The sequence below is a fragment of the Heliangelus exortis genome, chromosome Z (assembly GCF_036169615.1).
Source record: "Heliangelus exortis chromosome Z, bHelExo1.hap1, whole genome shotgun sequence".
NCBI lineage: Eukaryota > Metazoa > Chordata > Aves > Apodiformes > Trochilidae > Heliangelus > Heliangelus exortis.
The window spans coordinates 3,454,346-3,480,835 of record NC_092454.1 but is presented as its reverse complement, the minus strand read 5'-3'; the positions used below and the strand labels follow the sequence as shown (position 1 = coordinate 3,480,835).

The window sequence follows — 26,490 nt, the reverse complement described above, 5'->3', positions numbered from 1 at the left end:
AGCCATGCTAGCAAGGGATTTGTCATTTGATGACTTCTCTTAAGTCACACTATATTGCTCCTTTCCCCTTTTTGGAAAGCTGATATTTTTTAAACTCATGTGTAACACAGTCACTGAAACGCCCTGTTTTATAGAATCATAGAATCCTAGAATCCTAGGGGTTGGAAGGGACCTCAAAAGATCATCTAGTCCAACCCCCCCTGCCAGAGCAGGGCCCCCTAGAGTACATCACCTAGGAACGTGTCCAGGTGGGTTTTGAATGTCTCCAGTGAAGGAGACTCCACAACCCCCCTGGGCAGCCTGTTCCAGGGCTCTGTCACCCTTACAGTAAAAAAATTTTTTCTGATATTCAACTTGAACCTCCTATGCTCCAATTTACACCCATTACCCCTTGTCCTATCACTGGTCACCACTGAGAAAAGCCTAACTCCATCTCCCTGACACTCACCCCTTACATATTTGAAAACATTGATGAGGTCACCTCTCAGTCTCCTTTTCTCCAAACTAAAGAGACCCAGCTCCCTCAGCCTTTCCTCATAAGGGAGATGTTCCACTCCCTTAATCATCTCAGTAGCTCTGCGCTGGACTCTTTCAAGCACTTCCCTGTCCTTCTTGAACTGAGGGGCCCAGAACTGGACACAATACTCCAGGTGCAGCCTCACCAATGCAGAATAGAGGGGGAGGAGAACCTCTCTTGACCTACTAACCACACCCTTTCTAATGCACCCCAGGATGCCATTGGCCTTCTTGGCCACAAGGGCACATTGCTGGCTCATGGTCATCTTCTTGTCTACCAGGACCCCCAGGTCTCTTTCACCTACACTGCTCTCCAGCAGCTCAGCCCCCAACCTATACTGGGACATTGTGTTGTTCTTCCCCAAATGCAAAACTCTACACTTCCCCTTGTTGAATTCCCCTTGTTTTCCAGACTGTCACAATTTTATTCCAAGACCCAAGATGCTTGTAGTTTTCTGGTAGCTACACCTGTAACTGGGCAGAAATCTCATATGTATTTAAATGACCGTTGCCTGTAGAAACATTTGACAACACAAGTCAAATCCTTCCTTTAGCTCAGAAGCCAGAGGAAAAAAAAAAAAAAAAAAAAAAAATCTCGCAGATTGTTATTTTTAATCGTCTCCATTTTAACCCAGTTACATGATTTCAGAAGCCTGGCAGCTGAGCTGGGAACAATTGGTGCTGCCAATACTGAAAGTTAACTTCCCAGCTGGGCTCAGGGGGGGGGCAGCCAGGAAGCAATCTGCCAGCCCCCACTGCCCAAAAGAAAAGGGCATCCAGGACCCCGCTAGTTTTCTTGGTCAACAGGATTATTACAAGGACCAGAGAATCTCTCAGACCATATCCATCCTCTTGTCTAACTGGCAGCAGCTGTAAGTGTAGGAAATTAAGAAGGCAAGACACGTGGCATTAAAGTAAGGCCTCTTTGTTTCCTGAAGAGGAAAAAAAGGTGAGTAGCTTTAAAAACATATAGTAGGAGTTTCTGTTTTCTGTGTTGTGGAAATGTGTGCATATAGCTTCTTGTTGTCCTGCAAGATGTTAAGACAACCTTGCCTAAGAATCTGCAGTGCAGGCATTTCCACATGAGCTAATTTTCTGTGTTCTAAAAAATCAGTACAGCTAGTTCAGGAAAGATTCACCCTATCAATGGCTGACCTTCCCCCTAGGATGAACTGATAAACCCCCCAAACCCTTCCTCCATCAGCAGTGCAGCAGGGACCTCTGTGCTTTTCACAGAATCATACAATTTCCAGGCTGGGAAGGGACCTTTAAGATCACCCACTTCCAATCCCCTGCTATGGACATGGACACCTCCCACCAGCCCAGGTTGCTCCAAGCCCCATCCAACCTGACCTTAAAAGCTTCCAGGGCTTCATCCAGGGATGAGGCTTCCACCACCTCTCTGGGCAACCTGTGCCAGGGTCTCTCCACCCTCATGGTGAAGAACGTCTTCCAAACTTCCAGTCTAAATCTCCCCTCCTCTAGTTTGAGTCCATAAAGGCCTTTTCTGACCTAGACTCAAAGAATTTCAGAAGTTTGTTCCTGTATGTTTTGTGCCTTTTAATCTTTTTCCTCTATTTTCTTTTTTTTTAATTCAAAACAAGACTTTTTGGTAAAGACAGTTTGAGGTGAAAGGAATTATGAAGAAGGGAGGAGACATATCAACACTCTGTACTGAGGAAAGAGCTATCCTCTTAAATTGCCCTTTTCATTTCTTGCACATTCTCCAGTGGTCAAAGTTTGCATCTTCAAGGAAAAACTTTTAAAGTATAAAACTGGGAGCACTTCAAATTCTCAAGCCTAAATTTTTGCTCCTAATAGACCCATTCTGATTACTTCTTCTTAAATATGGATCCAGTTCCCCTGTTTTCCAGAAAATCCCCCACTTAGAACAACTGGAAGAGACTCTCCTGCGTGCCATAAGCAAAATGAGGTTACCTCACATGCTTACATCTGACATTCAGCTCTCAATATTGAGAATCACATCACAGGGTATAGAGGTGCTGTGGCCACAGGGTAATGCAGTGCTTTGGCTTCTCAAGGAGTCCTGTACCTTCTAAGTTCCTCTGACAGTTTTTAATCATCTGAGGCTGCCCAAGGTACAGCTCCTGAGTAAAACAGCAGTGTGAAAAAAAATATGAGAAAATTCTCACTTCTACTAAGATACTTTTTAGGCTTGTTGAAATAAACACTTGTGATTCTCTCCCATGTACCAGTCTAGCATATTTTTTGGCCATGCTTTAACTGGTATGGAAACATGTTTCTTCTGAATGTGTACCTCTTTGGAAAAGACATCTAAATATGCAACCTTAAAAATATGTTTTCATTGATAAGTGTAGCCATGAATGATACATGGGGAGAGAGAACAGAAGGGTGGGAAAACCAGAGTTGTACTTTTTAATTTGATTTAAACTAGATACTTTGGGCTTAGATATTTGTGAACTGAAACTGAGAGCAGTAATTTAGATAAATATCTGGTGCTGGTCTATCCTTCAGAGGTGAAGGCTCCTAATGCATAGCCCATCCTCAGGCAGATGAAATTAAGAAAGAGAACATCCAGAAAAGTCCATTCCCTTTGTACATCTTCACTCCACCCGTAACAGCTGGAAGGAAAGCTATGTAAATGATCAAAGGTGGTAGGGGGTGAATCTGTCCATAAAGCAAATGAAATTATAAAACCACTCTTTACTGCCCTCATCAAAACTAATTTTTTTTTTTTTTGGGGGGGGGGGGGGAACTGTGTACTGCAGCTGAGGCACCAAGTTTAAAGGAGGACATGCACATTTTGGGTAAGATCCAAGAGGAGATCAGGAAGACTAACACTGAGGAATGGCAGATATGTCTTCTGATGAACAGCTTAAAATACTTAACTTTGAAATAGCAGAATGGGGGATCTGGTTTAGGTACAAAAATATCTAACAAGGGCAAGCAAGGGTCTGGAGAGGACATTCCCATGTGGTAAGGACAAAGTACCACGTTGTGAGCTGAGCTTAGTGTCAGGAGCAAGTTAAGTGTCTGATCCTGAACCAGTCAGGAAAAGGGAACAATACAATGCTTTTCTTCCCACAAAGAGGTACTCAGAAGAGTTTAACACCAGACAGACTTTTGCATTACAAAAAACACACCACAGAGGACACATTACACAGCTCCTGGGACTGTGTGTCTCTCCCTGTCAGTCTGCAAGACCTGAGACCAAACTGCTTCTCTGCATCCTCTGGAGTGATGTTATGATAAACCTCTTCCTCCTAGGAAGGAACAACTCCTATAAATAATGGTTTGTCACAATAGGACTGAGCAGAAATCAAGGATGAGACATCTAAAGGCACTGACCTGAATTAATTCTGCTCATAACATGATTACTGAGAGTTCTAGCATTTATTTCAATCAGCCTCGAGTTGGGAGATTTCAGTTTTAAAAAAACCAAAAATTTCCTAATCCTCTCAGGCATGGGTTATAAGTGTTCATAAATGATGCCTGACCAAACACAGCCTGAGAAAATAGAACAAAGGCACAGGCTGCTCCACCAGTATATTTATTTCGTGTTATTACAGAAGTTAAAACTCTTAACACCTCACTCTCAGCCCAACCCACATTTTAACAGATGGACAAGGAAGAGGTAAACTTGTTAATCACAATTGCAACAGAAAAGCACATCCAGGACAGAAACACAAAAGGAAGAGAAAAAGAATCAGACAAAAAGGAGGGTATGGAAAGATTAAAAGAAGTGAGGGAAAGCAGAGGATTACTTAGATACAGTGGCCTGCTACATAACTGACACAGCTCATGTCTGAATGTTTGGAAAAAGAAATAATCTAATTTTAAGCCTGGGATCATTACCAATGATCACCAGTGGTGGAACTTTGCCATTTGTTCAATTATTTTGTCTAAAATTAGCACATTTATCCAATGCGTGCTGATGATCCAATCCAATGCTGCTGATGATGAGGGGAAACTTTATAAAAGATGTAATAACCATTAAACACCCTTAGTGCAGGGATACTATATCTTGCCCATTAACTGTAAGAAAATTTCTCAACACAATTTATGGATCTCATTAATCACAGGACTTATCCCTAGCAAAGACAAGTATGAGCAATGTTGAACCTTAGATTAGAGAAAACTGTTAAGTTGGATGTCTTAGCAATAAAGACCTTGAGTTTCAGGTAAATGTCAAAGCAATATTCTGATTCTAATTGGTAACTGTAAGTGCTGAATCAGTATGAGGTCAAATAAACACTGACGCAAGGTAAGAATAGCAGGAAGGGGTGGAAAAACCAGAAAATTAACAAATCCACAGAGACTGTGAAGGGCTTGTCAAGACTGGCTGTCAAGAAGCAGCAGGAAAAAAAGGGAAAAGCCTGTTGCTGCAATCCAAACAAGAAACAACTCCTGCAAAACAGCAGATGAAGCCAAACAACTATAGGTTTTTTCAGCTATAGGGTGAGAATTGAACAAATGGACAGATTGCAGCAATCCATGCTGCTGAGATCCCGCCTCAGAGGTGTCTCATTGCCTCTTCAGAGAGCAAAGGCAAGGTAGAAATACAGCTCAGACAGGAAGGTAAGGCTTTGAAAAGCAATCTATTCTACAGCTAATAAATGCAAAAGACCCAAAAGACATTAAGCATAGATGCTGGCCCTGTCTGGTCTCTCTGACCAGAGATCAGGCCATGAAAGAAGCAGATTTTATTCTGAAGAGACTCAAGTGCTTTCAAAGCATAAGAGCAGTTTGGTGCAAGTGGCTGAGCAATGCAGTGAGCAGAACCTCTGAGTACATGGAGCATCACACAGCTGGTGGAAGGAGAGGGCATAAAGAACATCTTTCGCCCCACTGCCAACCCATCACCCAAAAACCACCAGCTCTCCTCATTTAATGCCAGCCAGCAGGCTATTCCCACTGACCTTTCAAGGTGGCAGCTACCACTGCCCCCATCCTGCACCTACCAGAGGCACACCAAGCCCAAAAACAAGCAATACCAGGCAGAAACCAGTGTCATTTTATATCAGTGAAGCTAAGCCAAAATCTGACTCAGCTTGCTGGCCTGACACAGATGGTCAAGCAAGGGGAAGCAGAGGAGTCTACAGACTCCTCCTTTGTAGGGGTGGAAGGAAAACAGGAATGTCCCCAAGAGCAGGAAAAATTCTTCATTTATTTCTGGGCTCCCCATCTTATTTGCCTTCACTTTTCCTGCTCTTTCTAACAGTTCTTATAATACTTCTCTGCACCCATTCTTCCTAACATAAAGGGCATAAAGGAGATGGCAGACAGCCCAGCTTTTCTGATTCCAGCTCCTGGTTAAGTGATAAGCAAACAGTATACACATTAATTCCATATCCATCATTAATAATTTCGTAATCGATTTGTCATAATTTGTAATTACTCTCTACAGGCCTGGTCATGGTGTCACACTGTGCTGTCACATAGTACCTGCTGAAGCCACATACAGTCCCTGCCCTGACAGACAGTCCAGGCTTTGCACAGGCTTCCTAAAGTCAGTGGAAAATCAATTACCTCACCATTCCTCAGTTTCCCTGTTTCATAATTCTTGTGCCCTTGAGAGGAGGAACTGAAGAAATCAAATGATCACACTGCTCTCTTTGGAAAGGGAAAGTGATGCCCCTCTGCTACTGTCACGGAGGCACAGAAAAGTCAGATAGTTAACCCTGATGAAGATTCAGCTCCTACTTCCTGCAAAATAAGGTAAATATGACTCACTGTGTCTTCAGGGTGCATGGAAAATAAAACGGAAGCAGTGGGATGCATGAATGACCTGTAGATGAGAGTGATGGAAAACATTCAGTAAAATGGATCAGGGACTAAAAAGAGGTTGGGTAAGACAGGGGAATACCAGGAGCCTGCAACATGTCAGGCTGCTGCATAAGGAGACAAGCACAGGAGCCAACAGAGATAATAATAAGAGTAGTTTGGAGGGAAAAAACCAAAGACCAGGGATTTTTTTTTTGTGCAGGCCAGAAACAGCAAGTATATTTACACAGGAATTGAAAAGACATCAGGGGCTCAAAAGAAGTAAAGCACCTGCTAGGTAACAGTGAAATGTCAAGATCAAACCCAGCAGAGACAAGCCACAATAGACTCTGTGTCAAAAACCTCTTTTTCCTGACAAAAGGGCCCTGAAGATAATGAAGTTAGATGACAACAGGAAGGCAAATGCTTATTCGAACAGTCTAATACCACTTCAAACATTCCAACCCATTTTGAAATAACTGCTCAAGGCACAGCAATTCAGAAAGACATAACACAGATGAAAGAAAATTTAAATCTGCCTGTAGCAGTCCAGGTCCAATTCACCTGTGCTCTATCACCAAATCAAAAAAAAATAATAATATCATGTGTACCTTGGCTTCTTTCAGAGGAGAACCCATGGGCATAACCCTACCAGGCACAGCACAAAGAAATAAAACATTTATGGGGCCAGCTCCTGTACTTGAGCAGGATGTTCTCCTTATGTGAGTCCATAATAAAAGTCTTTTTTTTTATTTGCACTCAGTGGAAGCCCAGTTGAAGGTGGTCAATCCAGTTTACAAAAATGCTTTTTTTACTCCAGTAAAATTAGCAAAATGCAAGTTTTAGACTGCATATGTCTACAGATATACTTTTTCTTAGTGACCTATGGCTTTGCAAACTGACAGTGGGTAACTGCTGACCTGACTGCTGTCTTATCAGAAAACCCTTAGAAAAGGTTTTGAAAAATTTATGAAAATATGTGGGAGGGCAGGAATGATATATTCACAGCAAAAGGAAGAAATTAAGTGTTATGGGTCCCACGAAAAGCAAAATATAGATGGAGGATGTGGGAAATGGGCATGGCTGGCTACACCATAGATTTGGCCACACTATGTTGTACCAGGGACAAGCTTGGCTCTGCACATCAGAGGGAAATGGTAGCAATAAAGTGGTGGAGGAGTATATTTTGACTACTACAATGAGCAAAAGTGGAAACATAGGTGGGAAGCTTCTGGATTATAACCACTATTAAATGGAAAAAAAAAAAGGTTTTGTTTCATATAGCACATTTTACATTTGGGTTGAACCTTGTATTAGGTAGTCAAATGCAGCATCTGAAAAACCTGATATTAAAAAATCACTTCCTAAGAAAGATAAAATAGACTTAACACCAACATTCAAGTAGTGTGCTTAAAAGGGAAGACATGTCTTCATCATCCTTAACATCAAAGGATACCTGTCAAAATTATAGTCTTTCCTTTTCTGATCTGTGGCAGGAATATAAACAACCAGGGAATAATAGGTAATCAGTACCAATTAATTTTAATAATTATTCATAATTAAAATATTATGATTTGTAATAGTTAGGGCCAACATAAAACCTACAGCAGAGTGAGCTGACAGTGAGACAGTGTGTTTTCTTTTCAAGAAAGAAAAAAGGTCAATCAAGCCTCAAGCAGAGAGAGCCACAGGAAATCCCAAACATTTTAAGACAACAGGAAATTCTGACATTTGAGATGGCAGCTCAGTGCAAAGGTACCTGATGCAGCTTGGATACCACAAGATATCTCACCAGAGCATTACAGATCTGAGTGAGCTAATTGCTTTGCATCTCATGTTTCCAAAACTAATATATTTAGCACCAGGTCAAGTGTCCTTACACTACCACTGTATTCTTCTGAGTAAACATAACCCTAAAGCCCCAACTGCACTGAGAACCAGCACTGCAGATGGGGAGCAAAAACTCCCTATAGGCTTAATGTGTCTGTACCCAGTATTAACCCCAGGAGCAGGCAGAATTCCATCTCTTCATGTACAGAACTGGAGGGCACAATCTCCTCCTACCATTTGTGCAGGCCCTCCAAAGTGTTGGCTGCCCAAGATTTTCAGCTATGAAAAGCTTATCCTTGGCTGTATTTGTTAGTATGGAAACTGCCACGAAACAACCCGTGGCAGAGATTGCTTTTAAGGTTCTCATAAAACTAAACAAATAAAGTGGACACAGAAGGACAGTGACCATCCACAGAGCTGATTAAAAAGCAAAATGGGTGCAAGCAATGGAGAGCGAGGTTGCCTCAAAGAAAAGAGAGGTTAAGTCAACAATTTGCTTGAGGGAGGCATGGACTGCTGAGCAATGAATACACTTGAATTAGAAAATGAGAAATGAAATGAAAAAGCAATCAAGGGTAAGAATGATGCAGAGTGAAAGCAAGAAAATACAAAGCTTTGCACAGCAATTATGTTTGAACTGAATTCACCAAGGGTAAGAATGATCAGAAACATCCAGCCAGGTCAAAATAAAAGATTGAATTACTAGGAGTTCTGCAACACTGACCACGAAGGTCAGCAGTGAAGGAAGTGATCACTTACAGCTGGGGTTACACAGACACAGGTGTAGTACAATTCAAAACAAGAAGCCTGGGTTCTGGGTTTGGCTTTCTACAAATGCGAGTACAGCTGAACTTTGTACCTGCCCAAATATGTAGAGGGCAAGGAACTAACTTTTTTTTTTTCAAAATTTCATAAAGGATGCTGTTGGGAGGTTATAACAGAGGTGTTTTTGAAAGAAATGTCATGAGGCTTAAGCCACTTCGGATTAAAGGGATTTGACTGGGAAGTGCTGAATGCTGGGTACTGGCAAAACTCAGCCAGGGCTTTGTCACACAGCCAACAACTCCCACACAGCATCCTGGTTTCTCAATGGGAGAGACAGGGTCTTGATGGATGGATCACTTGGTGGATAAGGAATTGGCTGGATGGTCACACTCAGAGAATTGTGGTCAATGGCTCAGTGTCCAGAGGGAGAGCAGTCACCAGTGGTGTTCCACAGGTGTTGTTACTGGAACCAGAGCTGTTTAACATCTTTGTCAGTGACATGGATGGTGAGGCTGCAGGTCTGAAGGTGACACCAAGCTGGGTGGTGTGGCTGACACGCTGGAGGGAAGGAAGGGCATCAACAGGTTGAAGATGTGTGCCCATGTCAACCTCATGAAGCTCAACCACACCAAATGCAAGGCTGTGCACAAGGGTTGGGGCAGTCCCAAGCCCAAATACAGGTTGGGTGGACATTGGAGGAGAAGGACTTGGTAGTTTTCATAGAATCATAGAATTGGCTGGGTTGGAAGGGACCTCAGAGATCATCAAGTCCAACCCTTGATCCACTCCCACTGCAGTTCCCAGCCCATGGCACTGAGTGCCACATCCAGGCTCTTCTGAAATATCTCCAGGGATGGAGAATCCACCACTTCCCTGGGCAGCCCATTCCAATGGCTGATCACCCTCTCTGTAAAGAAATTCTTTATAATATCCAACCTAAGCCTCCCCTGGCACAACTTGAGACCTCTTGTGCCCTCTTGTCTTGCTGAGAGTTGCCTGGGAAAAGAGCCCAACCCCCCCCTGGCTCCAACCTCCTTTCAGGGAGTTGGAGAGAGTGATGAGGTCTCCCCTGAGCCTCCTCTTCTCCCTCCTCTCTCCGCCTCTCTCCTCAACACCCCCAGCTCCCTCAGCCTCTCCTCATAGGATCTGTGCTGGATCCCTTCCCAGCCTCCTTGCTCTTCTCTGGACCTGCTCCAGCACCTCAAGCTCCTTCCTGAGCTGAGGGGCCCAGAACTGGACACAGGACTCAAGCTGTGGCCTCCCCAGGGCTGAGCACAGGGGCAGAATCCCTTCCCTGGACCTGCTGGCCACGCTGTTCCTGAGCCAGCCCAGGATGCCATTGGCCTTCTTGGCCACCTGGGCACACTGCTGGCTCCTGTTCAGCTTCCTGGCAATCCAGACTCCCAGCTCCCTTTCTGCCTGGCTGCTCTCCATTTTGGTCGATGAGAAGCTCTAAGTGAGCAGGCAAGGTGCACTGGCAGCCCAGAAGCCAACCATGTCCTGGGGTGCTCTGTGGACAGCAGGGAAAAGGAGGGAATTCTCCCCTCTCCTCTGCTCTGATGAGAACTGTGAGAACTGTGTGGAGTTCTGGAGCCACCAACACACAAAGGACATGGAGCTCTTGGAGAAAGTCCAGAGGAGGACATGAAGATGATGAGAGGGCTGGAGCAGCTCTGGAGCCAGGCTGAGAGTTGGGGTTGTTCATCCTGGAGACAAGAAGGTTGTGGGGAGATCTTAAAGCACCTTCCATAACCTGAAGGATTTTCAAATACTTGAAGAAGCTACAGGAAAGCTGGGGAGGGACTTCGGACAAGGGGATGTGATGACAGAACAAGGAGTAATGCCTTTAAACCCTTAGAAGATAGATGCAAGTTAGGCATGAGGAAGAATATCTTCACTATGAGGATGGTGAAAAAGTGTCCCAGGTTTCCCAGAGAAGCTGTGGCTGCCCCATCCCTGGCAGTGTCTCAGGTCAGGTTGGATGGGGCTTGGAGCAACCTGGGCTGGTGGGAGGTGTCCCTGCCCGTGGAAAAGGGTTGGGAATGGATGAGCTTTAAAGTCTCTTCCAACCCAAACCAGTCTGGGATCCTAGGATCTCTGTAACATACAGGAAATGGAGTTAGCCTAGATATGCAGCCAAATACTCTAGAAGCTGTTTGCATGGACAGAAGTAGGTTAGATGCCCACACAACTAAGTCAGAGTCTGAAACAAGCTGATACTGGGTATTATGTGAATGAGAATGAAGATTTAACTGTCTCTGTATTAAACAGTAAGGATATTTTCCACCTTTTGCCTCGGAAATGGGATGCCTGTGATTCACCACTCCACTGCAAGAAGATTCTGAAGGGCTCCTGCAGCCCAGCATGATTCAGACCCTCAGCTAAATAACAACTCCTGTGCAGGGGGGGGTTGTAGGAACTGGATGAGGGACACTGGATGTGGCCACAGCCACAGCAAAACAGGCAACTCTGTAGTGACTCAGGAAGGACCCTAGTTAGGGGAATGACACATTCAGGATAATATGATTTGCACACGTGAAAGGCTGAAATAACTGACTTCCATTACCTCAATTTACTGACACATGGGGAGCAGAGAAGGACTGGCAATTTGCAGGCTAGATTAGCAAGTGTTTCTGCCATCTTAACAGCAGATGTGCAGCACAACAACACCAGAAATAAAAGAAGCCTGGAGGAAGCAGGGATTCAAACCCTGCCCATGTTCTGTATTAGCCATGGAGCGCCAGAGAGGAAATAATGCACCCTCATTGATGCTTTTCTTTAAAAGCACATGAAAATTATGATTCAGAAGAAAACCTCCAAGCAGCAGAAGGTAAGATTTTGGTCTGGGGACACGTTTCACAATAAACTATCTGTTGCAGCCTCTGACAGAGCTGTGATTGCAATTTTTTGCTGAGATTTAATTCTGGCTTTAATGCCAGGTACTTCTGAGCTCTCCCCATGTCTTCATCATGGAGAGACAGGAGCATTATGTTAAGCAACCAACATCAGGAAGAAGAAAGGGAATGGGACAGCCAGGGGGGATGACTTGGCAGGTGTCTGAGTTATCTCTCAGCTCCATGTCTGTTCTGCCCTCTCCATCCTACTGATATCTCTCTCCTGACCTCTCCCTCCAGCACAGGCTCCAGGGCCCCTCTGACATCTTGAGGAGCTGATTCAGCTCTTTGTCTTTGAAAGGTTAGTTAGGCATGATGGGGATGCCAGCACCCATCCCTTTGAAATGTTCTTGGGAATGAATGCCCTGTAGATGAGTGAGGCTCAGCTTCTCCTGCTATGCCAGACTGGATTTGGTCACTTTAAGGTGACAGACACATCCCATATGTACACATATGGGTCCACATAGCTTTAAGACCTGAGGTTTCCAATCCTTTTCTCCTCTGAAGAAAACCAACCAAACCCAAGACCAGCTCTGCAGTCTGGTCAGGGATTCAGTGAGGTGACTCACAGGTTGCATGTCATTTCACTGGGATAATATTTCACTCTGGTGAGAAATGGAAGGAGCTGGGAGCTATGTGTTGGCGAGATGACTCACTAGGTGACCTTCATCTTACGTCTCTCTGGAAAAAACATTTAAATGGAAAGAGACTTTTAACACTGGAATAGATGGTCTTAGGTTACAGCTAACATCTTCACGGGTGTTAGGAACAAGGCAGGAGAGCACATGGCAGGTGTGGGTCAGGAGCTCTCAAATGACACGAGCTGGCTGTAGTTCTTCAAGATCCCAGTTCAGGACAAAATACAACTCAGGCCACGTGCAGCCTCCATGCCCACATCACAACTACTGCTGTTGCTGGTGTAAGTAAGATATGACCTTGTTATATACTAAGCATATATGTCTTATACTAAGCACAGCATATACTAAATAGTCTCCCAAGTTCTATTCCTTATGCTGGTCAAAAAAACCCATCATCAGCTCTCTATCTTATATGGGTAAGGAAAGGGGTAAAGATGGCTGGGGACTGACTTACAACTGCTGAATGAAAGCTGCTTCAGAAATACCAAAATGGTGGTATAACTTGAAGTTATAAGAGTCTGATAATGATTACAGGGTACACACATAAAAGAGTGATGGTTTAGTTTCATTTAAAAGATTTTAAACTTTCAAATAATGCAGGCTGCCTGCACAGGAAGATTTGCTGTTTCTGGCTCTTTGGCTTACTGTACATGCCCCCTTTGAGAGACTGCAGGGTAATCTTTGTTTAAAATCTAAAATCTTTGAAAAATGTGTTGGGGTTTTTTTGGTTGGTTGGTTTGGGTTTTTTTTCACTTGACAGAAGAAAAAAAAATTAGTTTTAAAGGAGCAAAATCCCTTCTTCAGCTGACTCTCACCCTGTGCAGAAGTCAGGCAGTTAAAAAAAACAACACAGCATTTAGAGAATTCCCTGCCAACAGAACATCAGTATATAGCAAAATATTGCTCTGATACTTTTCCATTGCCAAAAGCAGGAAGGGACTCATCCTATTGATCTCTCCCATGCTACAGGTTCGGAGATGAAGACAAGGATCTCTTCAACCTTTTCTACTGTAAGGGCAGTTTCCTGATGTAATCCAGGATTATTCCCTGCTGGACAAACAAGAGATAAAAAAAAAAAAAAAAAAAAAAAAAAAAAAAAAAAAAAAAAAAAAGCAAGCCCTCAGCTGAGCATCTAATTCAAAAGAAAATTCAGCTGAAAGCCAAGCACTGGAAATAAGGGTCAATATAAAAGCAAGCAGCAGCTCTGGATTTAAGCAGAAGTCCTTAGCATTTAACCTACTTCAGCAGATCAATGCAGAGGATTTTTAATCATTGAATTAATCCTAAAATAAAAATAATTACCCCGGAGATCTGTATTAAAGTCCCTTAATTATATCTCATTTCATCATCCTTTTTACTCAGGATCAGGAGCTACAGAGACCAGAGCTTCACGATGTCAACCTCCAGCTTGCAGTTTAACTCTCTTGTTAGGACTTTAGCTGACACTACAGGGACAAGACATGGCCACATCCATCCCACCTGGGGGAAAACTAGAAGAGGGGGGAAAAAAAAATTTCAAAACTTTAAAAATTAAAAAAGAAAAAGAAAAGAAAAAGTGGTGGGCAGGATTCTGCTTTCCAGTGATATGGTACTTAACAGCACAGTAAGGAGCAGAGAACATGATGTGGTGGGTAAAAAAAAATGTGTGAATTCCTAGAAATTCAATCTCCACATTCTTCTTCCAGTAACACCAGGGGCTCATTAATATCTCATTAAGGAGAAAGAGAGGACTTGACCAGAAGCTGAACTGAACTATCAAATTTCACTGAGCAGAGTTTATTTCCTGAAGCATCCTCTTCTCCCTGCAAGTTCTGCCATCCCCAAAACCCGGACCCTGAGCCCTGGGGTTTTATGACAGTAAAACCATCCCATTCCATGCTTGTAAGGGCAAGAGGCACGGCACAGCTTACAGACATACAGCTAACTTTGCCACCTTTCTCCCACAAAGAGTTCCCAGCTCCAAATTGCTTACTGGGACAATCCGATGCTCTCCCCCTGCCTTGTGCCCAAGCTGCCTGTTTTAGGTCAGATTTCCCTTTCCTTGCTGCCTTTCATTCACTTCCACCATCTTCCTGCAGAGAAAACAGCCAGCCCTGTGTTATATTTAGGCTTAAAAGCGTTGGGCATTTACTGCTACAGTACTTCAGGGCAATTTTCAGGTTTCTCTGAACACGCCGGGGGATTTCTTCCCACAGGCCCAGAGGCTGTTACTGTTGCAGATGTTGGGATGCAAGCAAAGCCTACCGTAAAACAAGCAGTGTGCTGAACCCTAGTGAGTAAATAAATGGCTTCGGGTTTAGGCTTAGCATCCCCAAGCTCCAGCCTGGAAAGTGGGATATAAATATCCCACTTCCTCTCTGCAAGGAAGCTCTCCAGAACCACCGTGCTCCGTGGTCCCCAGGGGTGCCACTTATACCGTGAACAAGGAACCTCCCAGCTGGCATCAGCCCCTACGAGGGGCCTTAATAGAGGAGGTTTATGAAAGAAAAGAGTAATTGCCAGTGCACAGAGTGGAACTGCCTGGGAAAGGTCACCATAAGGTACTGCAGGGCATGAGAGGAAGAGAGGGAGAGGAAAAAGTGGAAAAGCACCTTCAGGACAGTATTATGGATGCAATGTTGGCTGCTGTGTAAATCACCTTTCTGTCAGCAACACTTGACAGCCTTGAGACTGCCCCATCCTGCCTTGTCCCTTCCATGAAAGATTCCCAGCTACCACTTCCCAGCAGAAAGGAGCCAAAGTCTTTCATGTGGTAAGAATGACAGGAAACGAAACAAATAATTGCAAGCTGAAATTAAAATAAATAAAGTCAAAGTGACAAAAGGTACATGCATCTCTCTGACGTACACACATCCCCTTTGATGGTGGGGTGCTCAGAGCCAGACTTTCTCCTAACAAGCCTGGGAACTGGACATCACCCTTTCCTCCATCACTCCCTGCATCCCACTGGTGACAGGAGAGACTCCCAGGCAATGAGGCAGGATAGAGCCTGGCTATAGAGATCACTCACTGTAAGAGTTTTAGTTGCATCTTTTCATAATTTTGCCTTTACTTTTCACTTATACTTGGGATTTCTTCTCCATTGCCTCAATCCTGCTGCAGCCATCCTGACTTAGAAAAGCAATGCAGGACCGTAAGGCCTCCAGAAAAAAGAGAAAAAAAAAAAAAAAAAAAAAGAGAGAGAAAATAAGTCAAGATGAGACCTCTCAACTGGTCATTAAGTCATCCTCTCAGCACCAGGGGAGCTTGATACTACTCTTGTCAACATATCAGGTTTCTGAAGCCCACCAAAGATGGGAATTTTATAGCCCCTTGGGTAGTCAGAAGACTTCCCATCTTTAAACTTTTCCCTTTAAATCTTCCCTGCTGCAACTGAAGTCCATGAGAGATCTGCTTATTACTTTTGTCTTGGCAGAAATAGTTTGGGTATTTTAAGACAGCTATTGTATCTTCTCTCCATTTTCCCCAAGCCAAATAAAAAGAAGTTTTCTACACCTTTTACTCTTTCCTGCTGTTCTTCTTCAGCTCCTTTCAGATGAGTCACATCTCTCTGGAAGTGAGGTGCCCAAAAGCAGACTGAGTTTCCCAGCCAAGGCCTCACTGCTAAGCAAGGCACACAAATTGCTGTGGATAAACTGCAGCCATCCTGCCTATACGTATCAATATCATGCTCCCCACCTCCACCCCCACCCCCAGAAACATTTGCTGATTTGTCAGCATTTTGCTTGCTCTTGGCAGAAGGCAAACAACTACACGAGCTGCAAACCAGGCAAGACCCGAATCATTGATCTCTTCTGGAAAAATTGCAGCTAAAATCCAGTGAAAAATTCCACGGCTGCTGCCTACACTTCTGAAACCCACTTTCTTCAAAGCATGTAAGAGAAACGTTCCTCCTTGAAAAAAGCAGTCAAGCTGTAACACCTCATACTGGAGTTAAGTAAAATAAACTCTGCATGGGTCAGGGTTAAACATGTGAACATCCTCACTGGTGTTTGCTGCAGGAAGAGCAGTGCTGCTGCCAGATCAAAAGCTGATGTGCTCTTCAACACAGCAGCAGTCCCAGCAGCAATTCACAAGAATACAGCAGTGGAAAAAAAAAAAAAAAAAAAAAAAGTGCTCTCTCTGTTATTTGGAACACTAATACTGACACTTTGATTTGAGGAACTGCATATACTTGTTTGTTTATAAGGATATTAGTTTAGGCAATGAGTCTGGTACCTTAGTTCAAAGCCCCCAAGACATTTCATCTTGAACTTTAAATATAGGGTTAAAAGCCTGCATGGCAGGGTCTGATCAGTGGCAGCTACTCAGGAGGTAGAAGTCAGTCTCACTAAAGTAAGACCTAGATTTGAGAACTAAAACACAATATAGGAAACACCCTAATCATTATACTCTGCCTTTTAATAATCTACCAGGCATTACAGGTGCTGGGTGCACCTTCCCAGATGGACAAGATGATTAATACAGTCAGCACAACGCTGAGAAGTGGCTTGAGCCCCTCTAATGGTACTGCTGGATCTCTGCCCACCTTCAGTCCCACCACACACAACTTTTCCTGGTCCCTCAGATCCCCCCTTACCTTTTGAGATAGTTTCTCCCATAGAGGATCTGCTGCAGCAAGGTGACCACGGCAAAGGCGCAGATGAATATGAAGAACAAAGTTCTGTTTCCCAGCAAATCCCTGCTTGATGAAGGGTCAGTGTATCCCATCCTTACTTAAAAGCTCCTGAAGCCTCTGCTGGGTAAAAATTCAGTTCATTGTTGCCTCTATGCCCTTCTTGCTGGGGAGCAGAAGGGAATGTTTGCTGGCTTTTCTCTGGGCACTCCAAGGACACCGTATCCCATTGTTTGGCCCTGCTGCCCTTTCCTTGCCCCTTCTGGATGTCAGTTCCAGGATTGTGCGCAGTGTCTTGCTTCTTCCACAGCAAAGTTTCCAGGAGATTCAGACGTGGGTAACATCTAAAATCACCTCTCAGAGCTCTCCCAGCCTGTGCTGTGCGAGAGGCATTCTCTTCCCTCCAAGCCTCTCTCGAAAACCCGCTGCTAGCAATTATCTACTCCAATCCCATTTTCATATTCCAGATGGGGGAAGCTGCAAATAAACTGGGAAACTGCAGCCAATGGCAAAGGCAGGGCTCCGGCAGCCCGTGTTGGAAACACATAACTCGTCAGCTCTTCTTTGCTTCTGCTCAGTGATTCCAGTGAAATGTGCTTGCAAGGAGACGTGACTGGGGTGTGCTATTGTAGAACGAGCATGTAACGATCATGAGGATTTCATTCAGACCCCTGTAAAAAAAAAAAAAAAAAAAAAAAAAAAAAAAAGCAAACAAACAAAAACAACCAACAAACAAACAAAACAAAAAAAACACAAAAAAACCAAAAAAACCAAACCCCCAAACTAAACCCAGCAGCAATCTGATCCAGGCTAGCAGGAGGAGCACTGCATTATTTTGTGTAGCAGCAGCTTGTCAGCCCTGTTCTCTTTGCCTTCGGAACCGTAGCATTTGCATGCAGAATGCAGTGCCTTGAGTCACACACCCGCTCGCTGTTTGGGATCTTGTGTTTCCCCCTCTGGTTACTCCTCCAGAGTAAGCATAAGCAAGGTCACTGTGCATCTCTTCAAGGGCAGAGTGCTCAGCTCCTGCATGCTGATTTATTGGAGGCTCTGAGTAGCCTCGCAGCCGCAGAGAGGGAGACTGCCTCTCAGTGCAGGCTCTGAGAACCATTCATTTAAAGAGACAAATATTCCGATTGTTCCAACACCAGAAACAGTTCCCTTTTGAAAGGGCAAAGCAATAAGACCTTGTCCGCAGACATCACAACTCCTCTAAAAATCTCCCCATTGTCAGGAGAGGCTCGATTCAGCTCGCAGGGGAATCAGTGGGAGTTTTGTTGCCAATTTCACCAGGAGCAAAACCTGCTCCTAGCCCTTAGCTGCTTGAAAGGAGTTCCAATGAAAGCTTTGTCCATGAATGAAACATCCCGGGCTAGGAGATTGCTGTGCCACAATAACAGATGAGAAAAGGATTTGTGACAACAAAATGTGAGGGGAAAAAAAAAAAAAAATTCCTTTGTCAAAGAGAATGGGAAGATTTTTCCCGTGGATAAATTTTCCAAGAGTTAAATCAGCACATGCAGGATGTCCTGATGTGCCAGCAGCCCAGCTGTGCAAAGCACCAAACAGAGACTGTCCCTGGACTTGGTTCCAGCTGATATTGGTGCTGCATGGGAAGAGGGGCCAAAGGTAACTTTGTACAACCCTTTTCAACCCAGTTCCTGCAGCCAGAGGTGGTCTTTAGCATGACCTATGGCAATTCCAGCAAGTGTGGCAACTCCATCAAGAGCTAAAGCAGGCTTTGCCTTACCTAATTTTAAGCAACAAAAGCAACAAAAGTGCTTCAAGGTAAGACCCTGCTCACTCTGAACTCCTGCAGGCAGGAACCCTCAGAGGAGACAAGCACTTCAAGACACTCTTGACCTTGCTGAGAAGGTGTGGGCATTCAGCCTGTGTCCTCTTCAGCCCCCTGTCCTACCATTGGTAGTTAAGGTAATCTGAACCAGGCAGAAAAAAACCCCAGTGTTTTGGGTTAGAAGAAAAGCTGAGTTGGATGCACTCATTTATACTGCACTGCAAATAATGCACATTACCAGGGGACTGCAAATTAAACAGCAAAAGCAGTTTAATTCCCTTTTGTCAAACTTAGGAGCTGCGTGGCCAAATATCTGTCTGTTAATACTCAGCTCATGTAAACCCATAAAATAAGAGAATGTTTCCATATAGGAACTGTACCATTTAGATGGGTCTAATCTCCTCAGTGACAGAAAAAGAGATATGGCCATCAGAGATCCCAGGCTGGGACCCCACAAGAAAAGACATGGGCAGGTCTGTATGGAGAAGCTGAGAGATAAGGCAGTAAGGGCATATGTGAAGAAAAAAGGTACTTAATGCTTTGAATTTTTTATTTTTTAAAAATAGCATAGAAAATTTCCTCCAGTAAACTTGCCTCCAGGAGCTATCTTACAGTAACAGCAAAGTATCAGGGGCAGGATTTGGCTCCTTATGGCCTTCTGTGTCCAGTTTTGCCACCTAGATTTTGGTGAAAACATTCTCAGTTTTTCTCTATTGTCTTCCATTCAAAGTGGGGTTTTTTTCCTAGACCTACCTGTAACACACCAAATTTATGAGCCTAGAAGCCATTCTTTCTCCTGGAGTGATGGTCAGCCTAGAGCTGCACTAAACAGCTCAGAAGCTCCATGTATTCTCATGCCTTGATTTTCTGTGTCCTCTCATCATTCTCTCATCCATCAAAGCTGGCCAGAAGATAGAGCACCAGTGAGGCCCATGTGCAGGAGAGCAAAGCAAAAAGCAAAGTTCAAGGATATATTTTGTAAGTGGAGAGGGTTGCCTGTGCCATTTCTTGCACGGGCACTGTTCCTGGTGCCACATGTAAAAGAAATCTGTGTGCTGCCTTCAGCTAGCACCAGGGTCACACTGCAGGACTGACTGGAATCAGAGCAGCCTCGGTGCAAGAAACTGGATATCTGTCAACAAGTTTTCAAAGGATGCTGGAGTTTGACAGCAATATTTGTTGTGAGTGAAAACAGAGAGTGCATGCAGAAGGGTTGAATGAGCACTGCCAGCAGTCGTTCCTAGGGACCCTCTGAGAGTCTGACTTGTCAGCTATAAAGCCTCCTTGAAAGCATCAGGCCTCTGAAGAGAGCCATGTGTCTTTCTTTTTATTTTTTTAATGATTTTACACCCTGGACTTAAGCAAGAAACGGGCAACAAAAGAGGCCCTGTAGGTTCTGAGAAAGGCTTGGAGAAAGGAGAGTACAGTAAAATTGTGCTGCAAATAGAGATTTGCTGGGCATGATGGGGCCTCAGGTGCTGCATACAGTCAGACAGGTATCAACCCTGTAATGGGAAATGTAGCTAATCACATAACCCAGAAAATAAGATGTCTTCCACCACTACAACATCAAGTACCACTTCACTAGAATCAGCTACCCAAAATACCCTTTGTGAGATGGTGAGGGGAAGATGGATAAGCTCAGGGTATGCCTCTGTTGTTTCTTGGAGCATAAACTTCAGAGGCTAAATTGGCAAAATGGAACTGCTGCTCACAGATTATCAGAATATGAAGAAAGCAGTCTGTCTGATGTGTTTCTGGCCTTCATTTGCTGCATGCAACCTGCTTGCTAAGTATCAACAGAGCAAACAAACCCCTCCAGCCTCAGCAGAGAGGCTGTGAGCCCCCTAACACAAACATGGTCCAGGGATACCCTCCACAGGGAGCTCATCATGAGCTCTTAGGTCCAGATGAAGCAGAACTGAATTAAAAGAAAACAAAAGTTAACACTGGGCCTCAAAGGTGAAGAAATTTTGGCTAGCTACCAACATGGGTTTCTGAAGCTCCACAAAAAGCAAGCAAAGAAAGTTAGTAAGAGGGCAAAACCTGGCAGGAGTCAGATTCTACTTCTCTCATGCAGGGAACAGGCATATCTCAAAGGATGATATGCAGCCCTCATTTCTAAAGGGCAGTTTATATTTTTGTGCACATGAAGCTGAGGAATTCAGATCAGATGGGGAATTTCCGTAAGTACCTTTCACTGAACCTGTGATTTGAATCAGTGCTTGACTGATTAATTTCTGCTGAAAACAAGGGCACCTCGGATAGCAGGATCTGTCTGCTGGTTGTTTAAATCACAGAACAGAATGCTGAACTTCTTAAACTCCCAGTATTATACAGGTCCAGAGCAAAGCAAAACATGCTTCACCTTCTCCTTCAGGATTTTTTTCTCTCCCTGCCTGCTCAGCCTCTCTCTCCACTCATCTTCATGACTCTTATGCAGATTAAAGAACTTCAACACACGGAATAAGCAAAATACTATGAGCTGTAAAAGCTGTTTTACATGTGATTCTAGTATCTTTTTTTTTTTTTTCCTAAATTAAAATTAAGTTGAGTCTATTTACAGTTTTTATGATGCCTATGTCAACTGCTGGGTCCCTGATTTTGCAAAGCACTGGCACGTTAAGCATATGCCTGGAAGATTCTGCTGAACATGAAACTCATAAACATATGCTTATCAATATTAATGCTTTTGCAGATATAAAACATGAATTTATCAACATAATCTAGTGGTTCACACAATGTCTAGTCCCCCATCACGGCCACAAGTCCTTATGTCTTAAACTGGGGTATCAAAGGAAGATGGATGGATTAATCCAAGATATAAACACTTCTTTCCTCCTGGGCTGGGCTAAGCCACAAGGAGATGACACAGGATAAGCTGGCACCAAGCCTCCTACCCCTGGAGATGCCTGAGTTGGAGGAAATATCCTGAAGATAACATATGGTCTGTGTATTGCATATACATTACACCATCTATTGAATCATGACCTGTTCCCTTCCACTTAGGGGTCACATACAAAGCACTGGGGGAGAAATGATCCAGTATGTAAAATACCCCTTTTTTTTTTTTTTTTTTTAACACTGCTGACACCACCTCTCTTTGAAAAGGAAGGAGGTATTCATCTTGCTGGTAGGAATCACAGAATAATCCAGGCTGAAAAAAAGTCCCTCCAGATCATCAAGTACAAAGCATCCAGTGCAGAGGCTGCCATGGCTGTGGTGCTACACATTTAATGTTAGAGCTCCCTATAGCAGGGCTTGCTAGAACGTATAGAAAAGAGCAAACCTAAGCTGGTCTTGATGCTAGGGACAGCCTTGCTTTCCCAGTGGCTTTTCCAGGCTCTTAGAAAATACAGGAAGATCAACATGACTGTTATGACCCTGTACAGGCTCCCAACAACCTTGCAAATAATTAAGAACAATGGAAGCTCAGTCTCTCTGCAGGGAAAAAGAAACAGAATCGAACTGCTTTTAAAGGAATAATCTTTTAAATGCATTAATTTGAATTTGGAGCACCACATGGGAGCCCTGGATTTAGCACCAAACCAACAGGACTGTGGGTACAGAAACCACAGAGGGGTCAAAGGCTTTCCATGGCCAACATTTGCTCTCAGAATAGGAACATGATCCTGCCTCTATTCTAAGCAAGTAACAACAATAAATCTCACCTAGTTCATAAAAAACAAGCTAATAACTTTCTACTGAAGGCCTGGGAAAAGCTGGAGTCAGTGGCACTGACTTTGCAAGTTCAGTGGAAGCTGAAAGTTTTGACATCACTTTTTACATAAAATATTCTAGCATCAATACTACAATAAATAAATATTTGCCACAGTCAAATATAAGGATCACACATTATACAGTGCTGAAAAACCCAGTAAATAAATATTTCACTATTGTGACAACACATTTTTACAGCAAAATTTAAGATGTTGATCTGAGATCCACCTACAATGTGGAATATTAAAGTTATTCCATGATAGTTCATGCTCCGTTCAGTCCATGAAAAAAATAAAAATAATAGTAAGAAAAAAAAAAACAAACAAACAACTCCATCTGGCTTCTGAGGTCTTCCAGAGTCCCCATCTCCTCCTGAATCATATTTTATTTTGCTCTCCTGGCATCACTCACCGGAAATCTGGATAGCCAACCCTAAATAAAGAAATGTCTACCCTTACAACTAGGGACATCTTTCTGTCCCTCCTATGACAGTATGGAATCAGCTTTTAAGCTCTGCACAACTTCCAGCCTGACCTGCATGAAATTACAGAGATGGTTATTAATAAAACTGGCCTTTCCTGCTTCCCTTCCTTCACCCAGCATCCGGGGAGGATTCCATCCCTTCCTCTGCCTGTGCTCCTGATCCATTCCAGCCTGGATCTGTGTGTTCCTGCCTCCAGCTCCCAACTGCTGCTGACCCCAGGAGTCCAGCCTGGACTTTCCCAGGGCTGCCCTGCAGCCTCAGGGGTGATGTGAGAGTTATTGGGGGCAGGGGGGAGGAAGGTGGGATCCATTTTCCTGTATATTTGTATATATTTAGTAATTTTTCCTATTTATCATTACTGTTTCATGAAAGCTGTGTAGTTTAGTTTCCAATCCATCAGTCTCTCTCCCTTATTCTCTCTCCTTTCTTTGTCAGGGAGGAGACAGAGATTAATAGAGAGCAGCTGTCACTCAGTTTAATTGCCAGGCCAGTGTTAAACCCTGACAGATTTCAAATCTTTCAAATTCCTTCCTTTGGATCTGCAATCTGCCACAAACTCCTGGATGCTCATCTTGCATTGGGTCAGTAAACAGAGACAAGTCCTGGAACAGGACTGTGTTAGAGACTGAGGCTGGGCATCAGTTCCTGCTGTGACAATTTATAATTTAAGAAGGCAGGAGAGGTGGGTGAGAGAGGGATTCATCAGCCCCTCTGAGAGGGAGCAGGAATTGTGCTTGGGAGGTGGTGCTGGATGGCACGGAACTCGTTTAGCTTGCAGACATGTACAAGGATGCAAAGCCCAGGAGATGATGGTCCATTTTGCTGACAAACAAGTCTGGGAGTCCCCAGGGGACAACTGGCCACCCATACCAAGAAACTCATCCACAGACAGGGCCTGGGTCACCCCAAATCTCTAGCAGCTGTTTGAGCTATGCTGGCTCTGTGAATGTCACTGCAAGTGTCCTAGGCAGGGCTGAGATGGGCTGGGAGATTGAGGACCACAGCCAAAAGGGTATTCAAGCATCTTCCTGCTCCTGGGATTCTGGGAGTGAAATGAAAATCCTCATTTGGCACTTGATGTGAATTGTCCACTGCTACAACTCAGGTAAGGACATGTAGGGAGGTCTAAATTTCAACAGAAGCTTGGAGCTAGGCTGGGAGTTCTTCTGACTGGAACTTGGAGTAGAACCTGGGGAAGATGCAGGTTTCTCATTAACCCCATTACACTGTCCTGAGCCTAAAAACACTCCCCAGGCTGAAGGGAGGGATCCATGCTTCCCCTGCTCCCACACCAACATACCACCAGCACAGCTGACACACTTATAGAAGTACCACAAGCTACCACTAGTGAACATCTGACCTGACTTGATGCTCCCCAACATCCTGCCAAGAAGAAGCCCCATCACTGACACCACTGATACCTGCTACATCCCACCTACCTCCAGTACTTAACTTCTCTCTAGCACAGGACCCCCAGAACAGCCATCACCAGCCAGAAGGTTCTGCACATTTTTCAGCAGTCTTTGGTGCAGGAGGTGTTGACTTTTTGCTAGAGAGCCTGCAAAAGGTTATCTTCTTAAAAAAACTAAAGTGGGAAAGACAGAGTGGTCGTGTGTCCACAGCCTATTATTAATCTCCAACACAGGGAATTGGAACAGCATCTGGCCTATGGCACCCAGTGCTCTAAAAGCAAGCTTTAAAGAAATGCCTTTGACACAGAGAAACATCCCCAGGAGAGATCTGCTCTGAGGGAAGGGGAACATAGCCTGGCATTCTGCCAGAAGAAAGGGGTTTTTTGGGGGTTTTGTTTTTGCATCATCATTATCACCTTCATCTAAAACTTCACTTTCAATCAGCTTTTTTATTTGCTTCCAGGTGTATCCATCAGTTTTTCAGAGCTAAGAAGTTTGTGTGGGCTTTTTTTTTTTTTTTTTCAGTGTGGGCAGGAAGGTATGTGGGAACTGCAATTCAGTCACTTCAAATCACATGAAGATGGAGCTTGAAAGGAAAAATAATAATAAATGGTTCAGATTGTCAGGCTCAGTGCAATTCTCAATCAATTAAAGATTATTTTAGCATCGGGGCAGTTCACTTTTAAAAAGTTCTCCTGGCACTTTGGTGCTTTCATGTTATTGTTGTAGCTAGAGAGGTCTTGCTGGGAACAAATTATTCTTGGTAAAGCATTTCTGAACTGCATTTTTAGTTTCTGTCAAATGACAATAAATAAGATCCACATGAGCAAACAGACGACAGAAAATAGCTGGTGGCAGTGAAAGGAGAAAGCTTTGAACCTAAGTAAAGGAAGAAGATAAATCTGGGGCTCAAGCAGAGTAACAACATCAGTGTTTGGCCTCAGAGTTTGCAATATTCTCTTCAATGCATCTCACTTTGAACTATAATTCAGAATGCTGGGACATCAAACAGCAAAAAGTCAGGAATAAAGATATTCTACATCAGGTATTTGCTTTTTTTTTTCCACAACCAGTTTAAAAGGAAGCACTGTGTCTGCACTTTGGATCTTTGTTTTTGACATTATCTTGGTTCCTGTTTCACAGGCATGGAGGACACAAAACAGCCACACCACTGCTCCTCTTTGGCAGCCCTTGCAGCACTTCATGAAATGAACCATGATGACAGATTCACACTGAAAAGTTTCACAGGTCCAGAAGTTGTTTAATTGATGAGGAAAACTCTTCCCCAGGGGAATAATAAAAAATCATTACTAGTACTGTTTATGGGTCCTTGCAGTCCATGAAAGCAGTTGGCAAAAAAGAACAATTCTGGGAGTTCACCTTGGTTGGGATTACAGGCAAAATATTTGCTTAATAAAATGGGCAGTACCTATGTGAAATGATTTTTTTTTTTTTTTATGTGACAAAGAGATTATGAAGGATCTATGCTATGCTGTTTCATAGTGCCATTATAATCTGATTAAACTTTTGCTCTAGGGTTTAACAGACAAGGAAATTGAAAGAATGGTGGAAAGGGTGTATGAAGACTGCCCCTCACCTCTTTTTAATTTACAGCTTTCTAACTTCCAACTTCTTACTTTTCTTTCTTTAGGCCTAGAGCCACCCCTTGCATTGCCCAGGGTAGAGTCTTTTCCACTCACATTTCCCAATTGGAAAAAACAAACAATATATGGGAAAAAAAGCAAACATCAAAAATAAAAGCAATGAGGAATGTAAGGTCTTTCAGTGCAGCAGGGAACTGTGGTGGGGTCATGCATTTCCCTCTGACAGCTCATGTTCATGTGCTATCCCCCTACCCTGGATGTTTGGCTGGGATATATAAGGAAGATGCAGCTCAGATCCATATGTACAGCACCCACCTGCTCTGGGCAAAGAATCACAGAAATTACCTTGGGTGGAAAAGACCTTCAAGATGATTGAGTTTATCACTGAACCCAGCACTGCCAAGGCCACCACTGCCCTATGTCCCTCAGCACCACATCTCCACAGCTTTGAAATCCCTCCAGGGATGGGGAC

General features: G+C 43.7%; 1 protein-coding gene and 2 long non-coding RNA genes across 6 annotated transcripts in view; 2 read left to right on the top strand and 1 right to left on the bottom strand.

The window, feature by feature from the left end:
- The window catches only part of ST8SIA5 (ST8 alpha-N-acetyl-neuraminide alpha-2,8-sialyltransferase 5), a 75,204-nt gene that overhangs the window by 32,003 nt on the left and 16,711 nt on the right, over positions 1-26,490 (bottom strand). For 2 of the 4 annotated variants that reach the window (XM_071732296.1, XM_071732299.1), the window contains exon 2: positions 16,968-17,674. In XM_071732296.1, the coding sequence (XP_071588397.1) occupies positions 16,968-17,098 (131 nt within the window). In that variant the 5' untranslated portion in view covers positions 17,099-17,674. Of the gene's footprint in view, positions 1-16,967; positions 18,003-24,441; positions 24,561-26,490 lie in introns of those variants that run through there. The other 2 variants (XM_071732298.1, XM_071732297.1) reach the window with 2 other exon arrangements.
- Positions 1,258-14,181, top strand: LOC139790431 (uncharacterized). The gene is made up of 3 exons (XR_011723487.1): positions 1,258-1,465; positions 5,906-6,216; positions 13,751-14,181. It is a non-coding gene; the product is annotated as an uncharacterized lncRNA (long non-coding RNA).
- On the top strand, positions 12,287-13,696 carry LOC139790430 (uncharacterized). The gene is made up of 2 exons (XR_011723486.1): positions 12,287-12,669; positions 13,358-13,696. It is a non-coding gene; the product is annotated as an uncharacterized lncRNA (long non-coding RNA).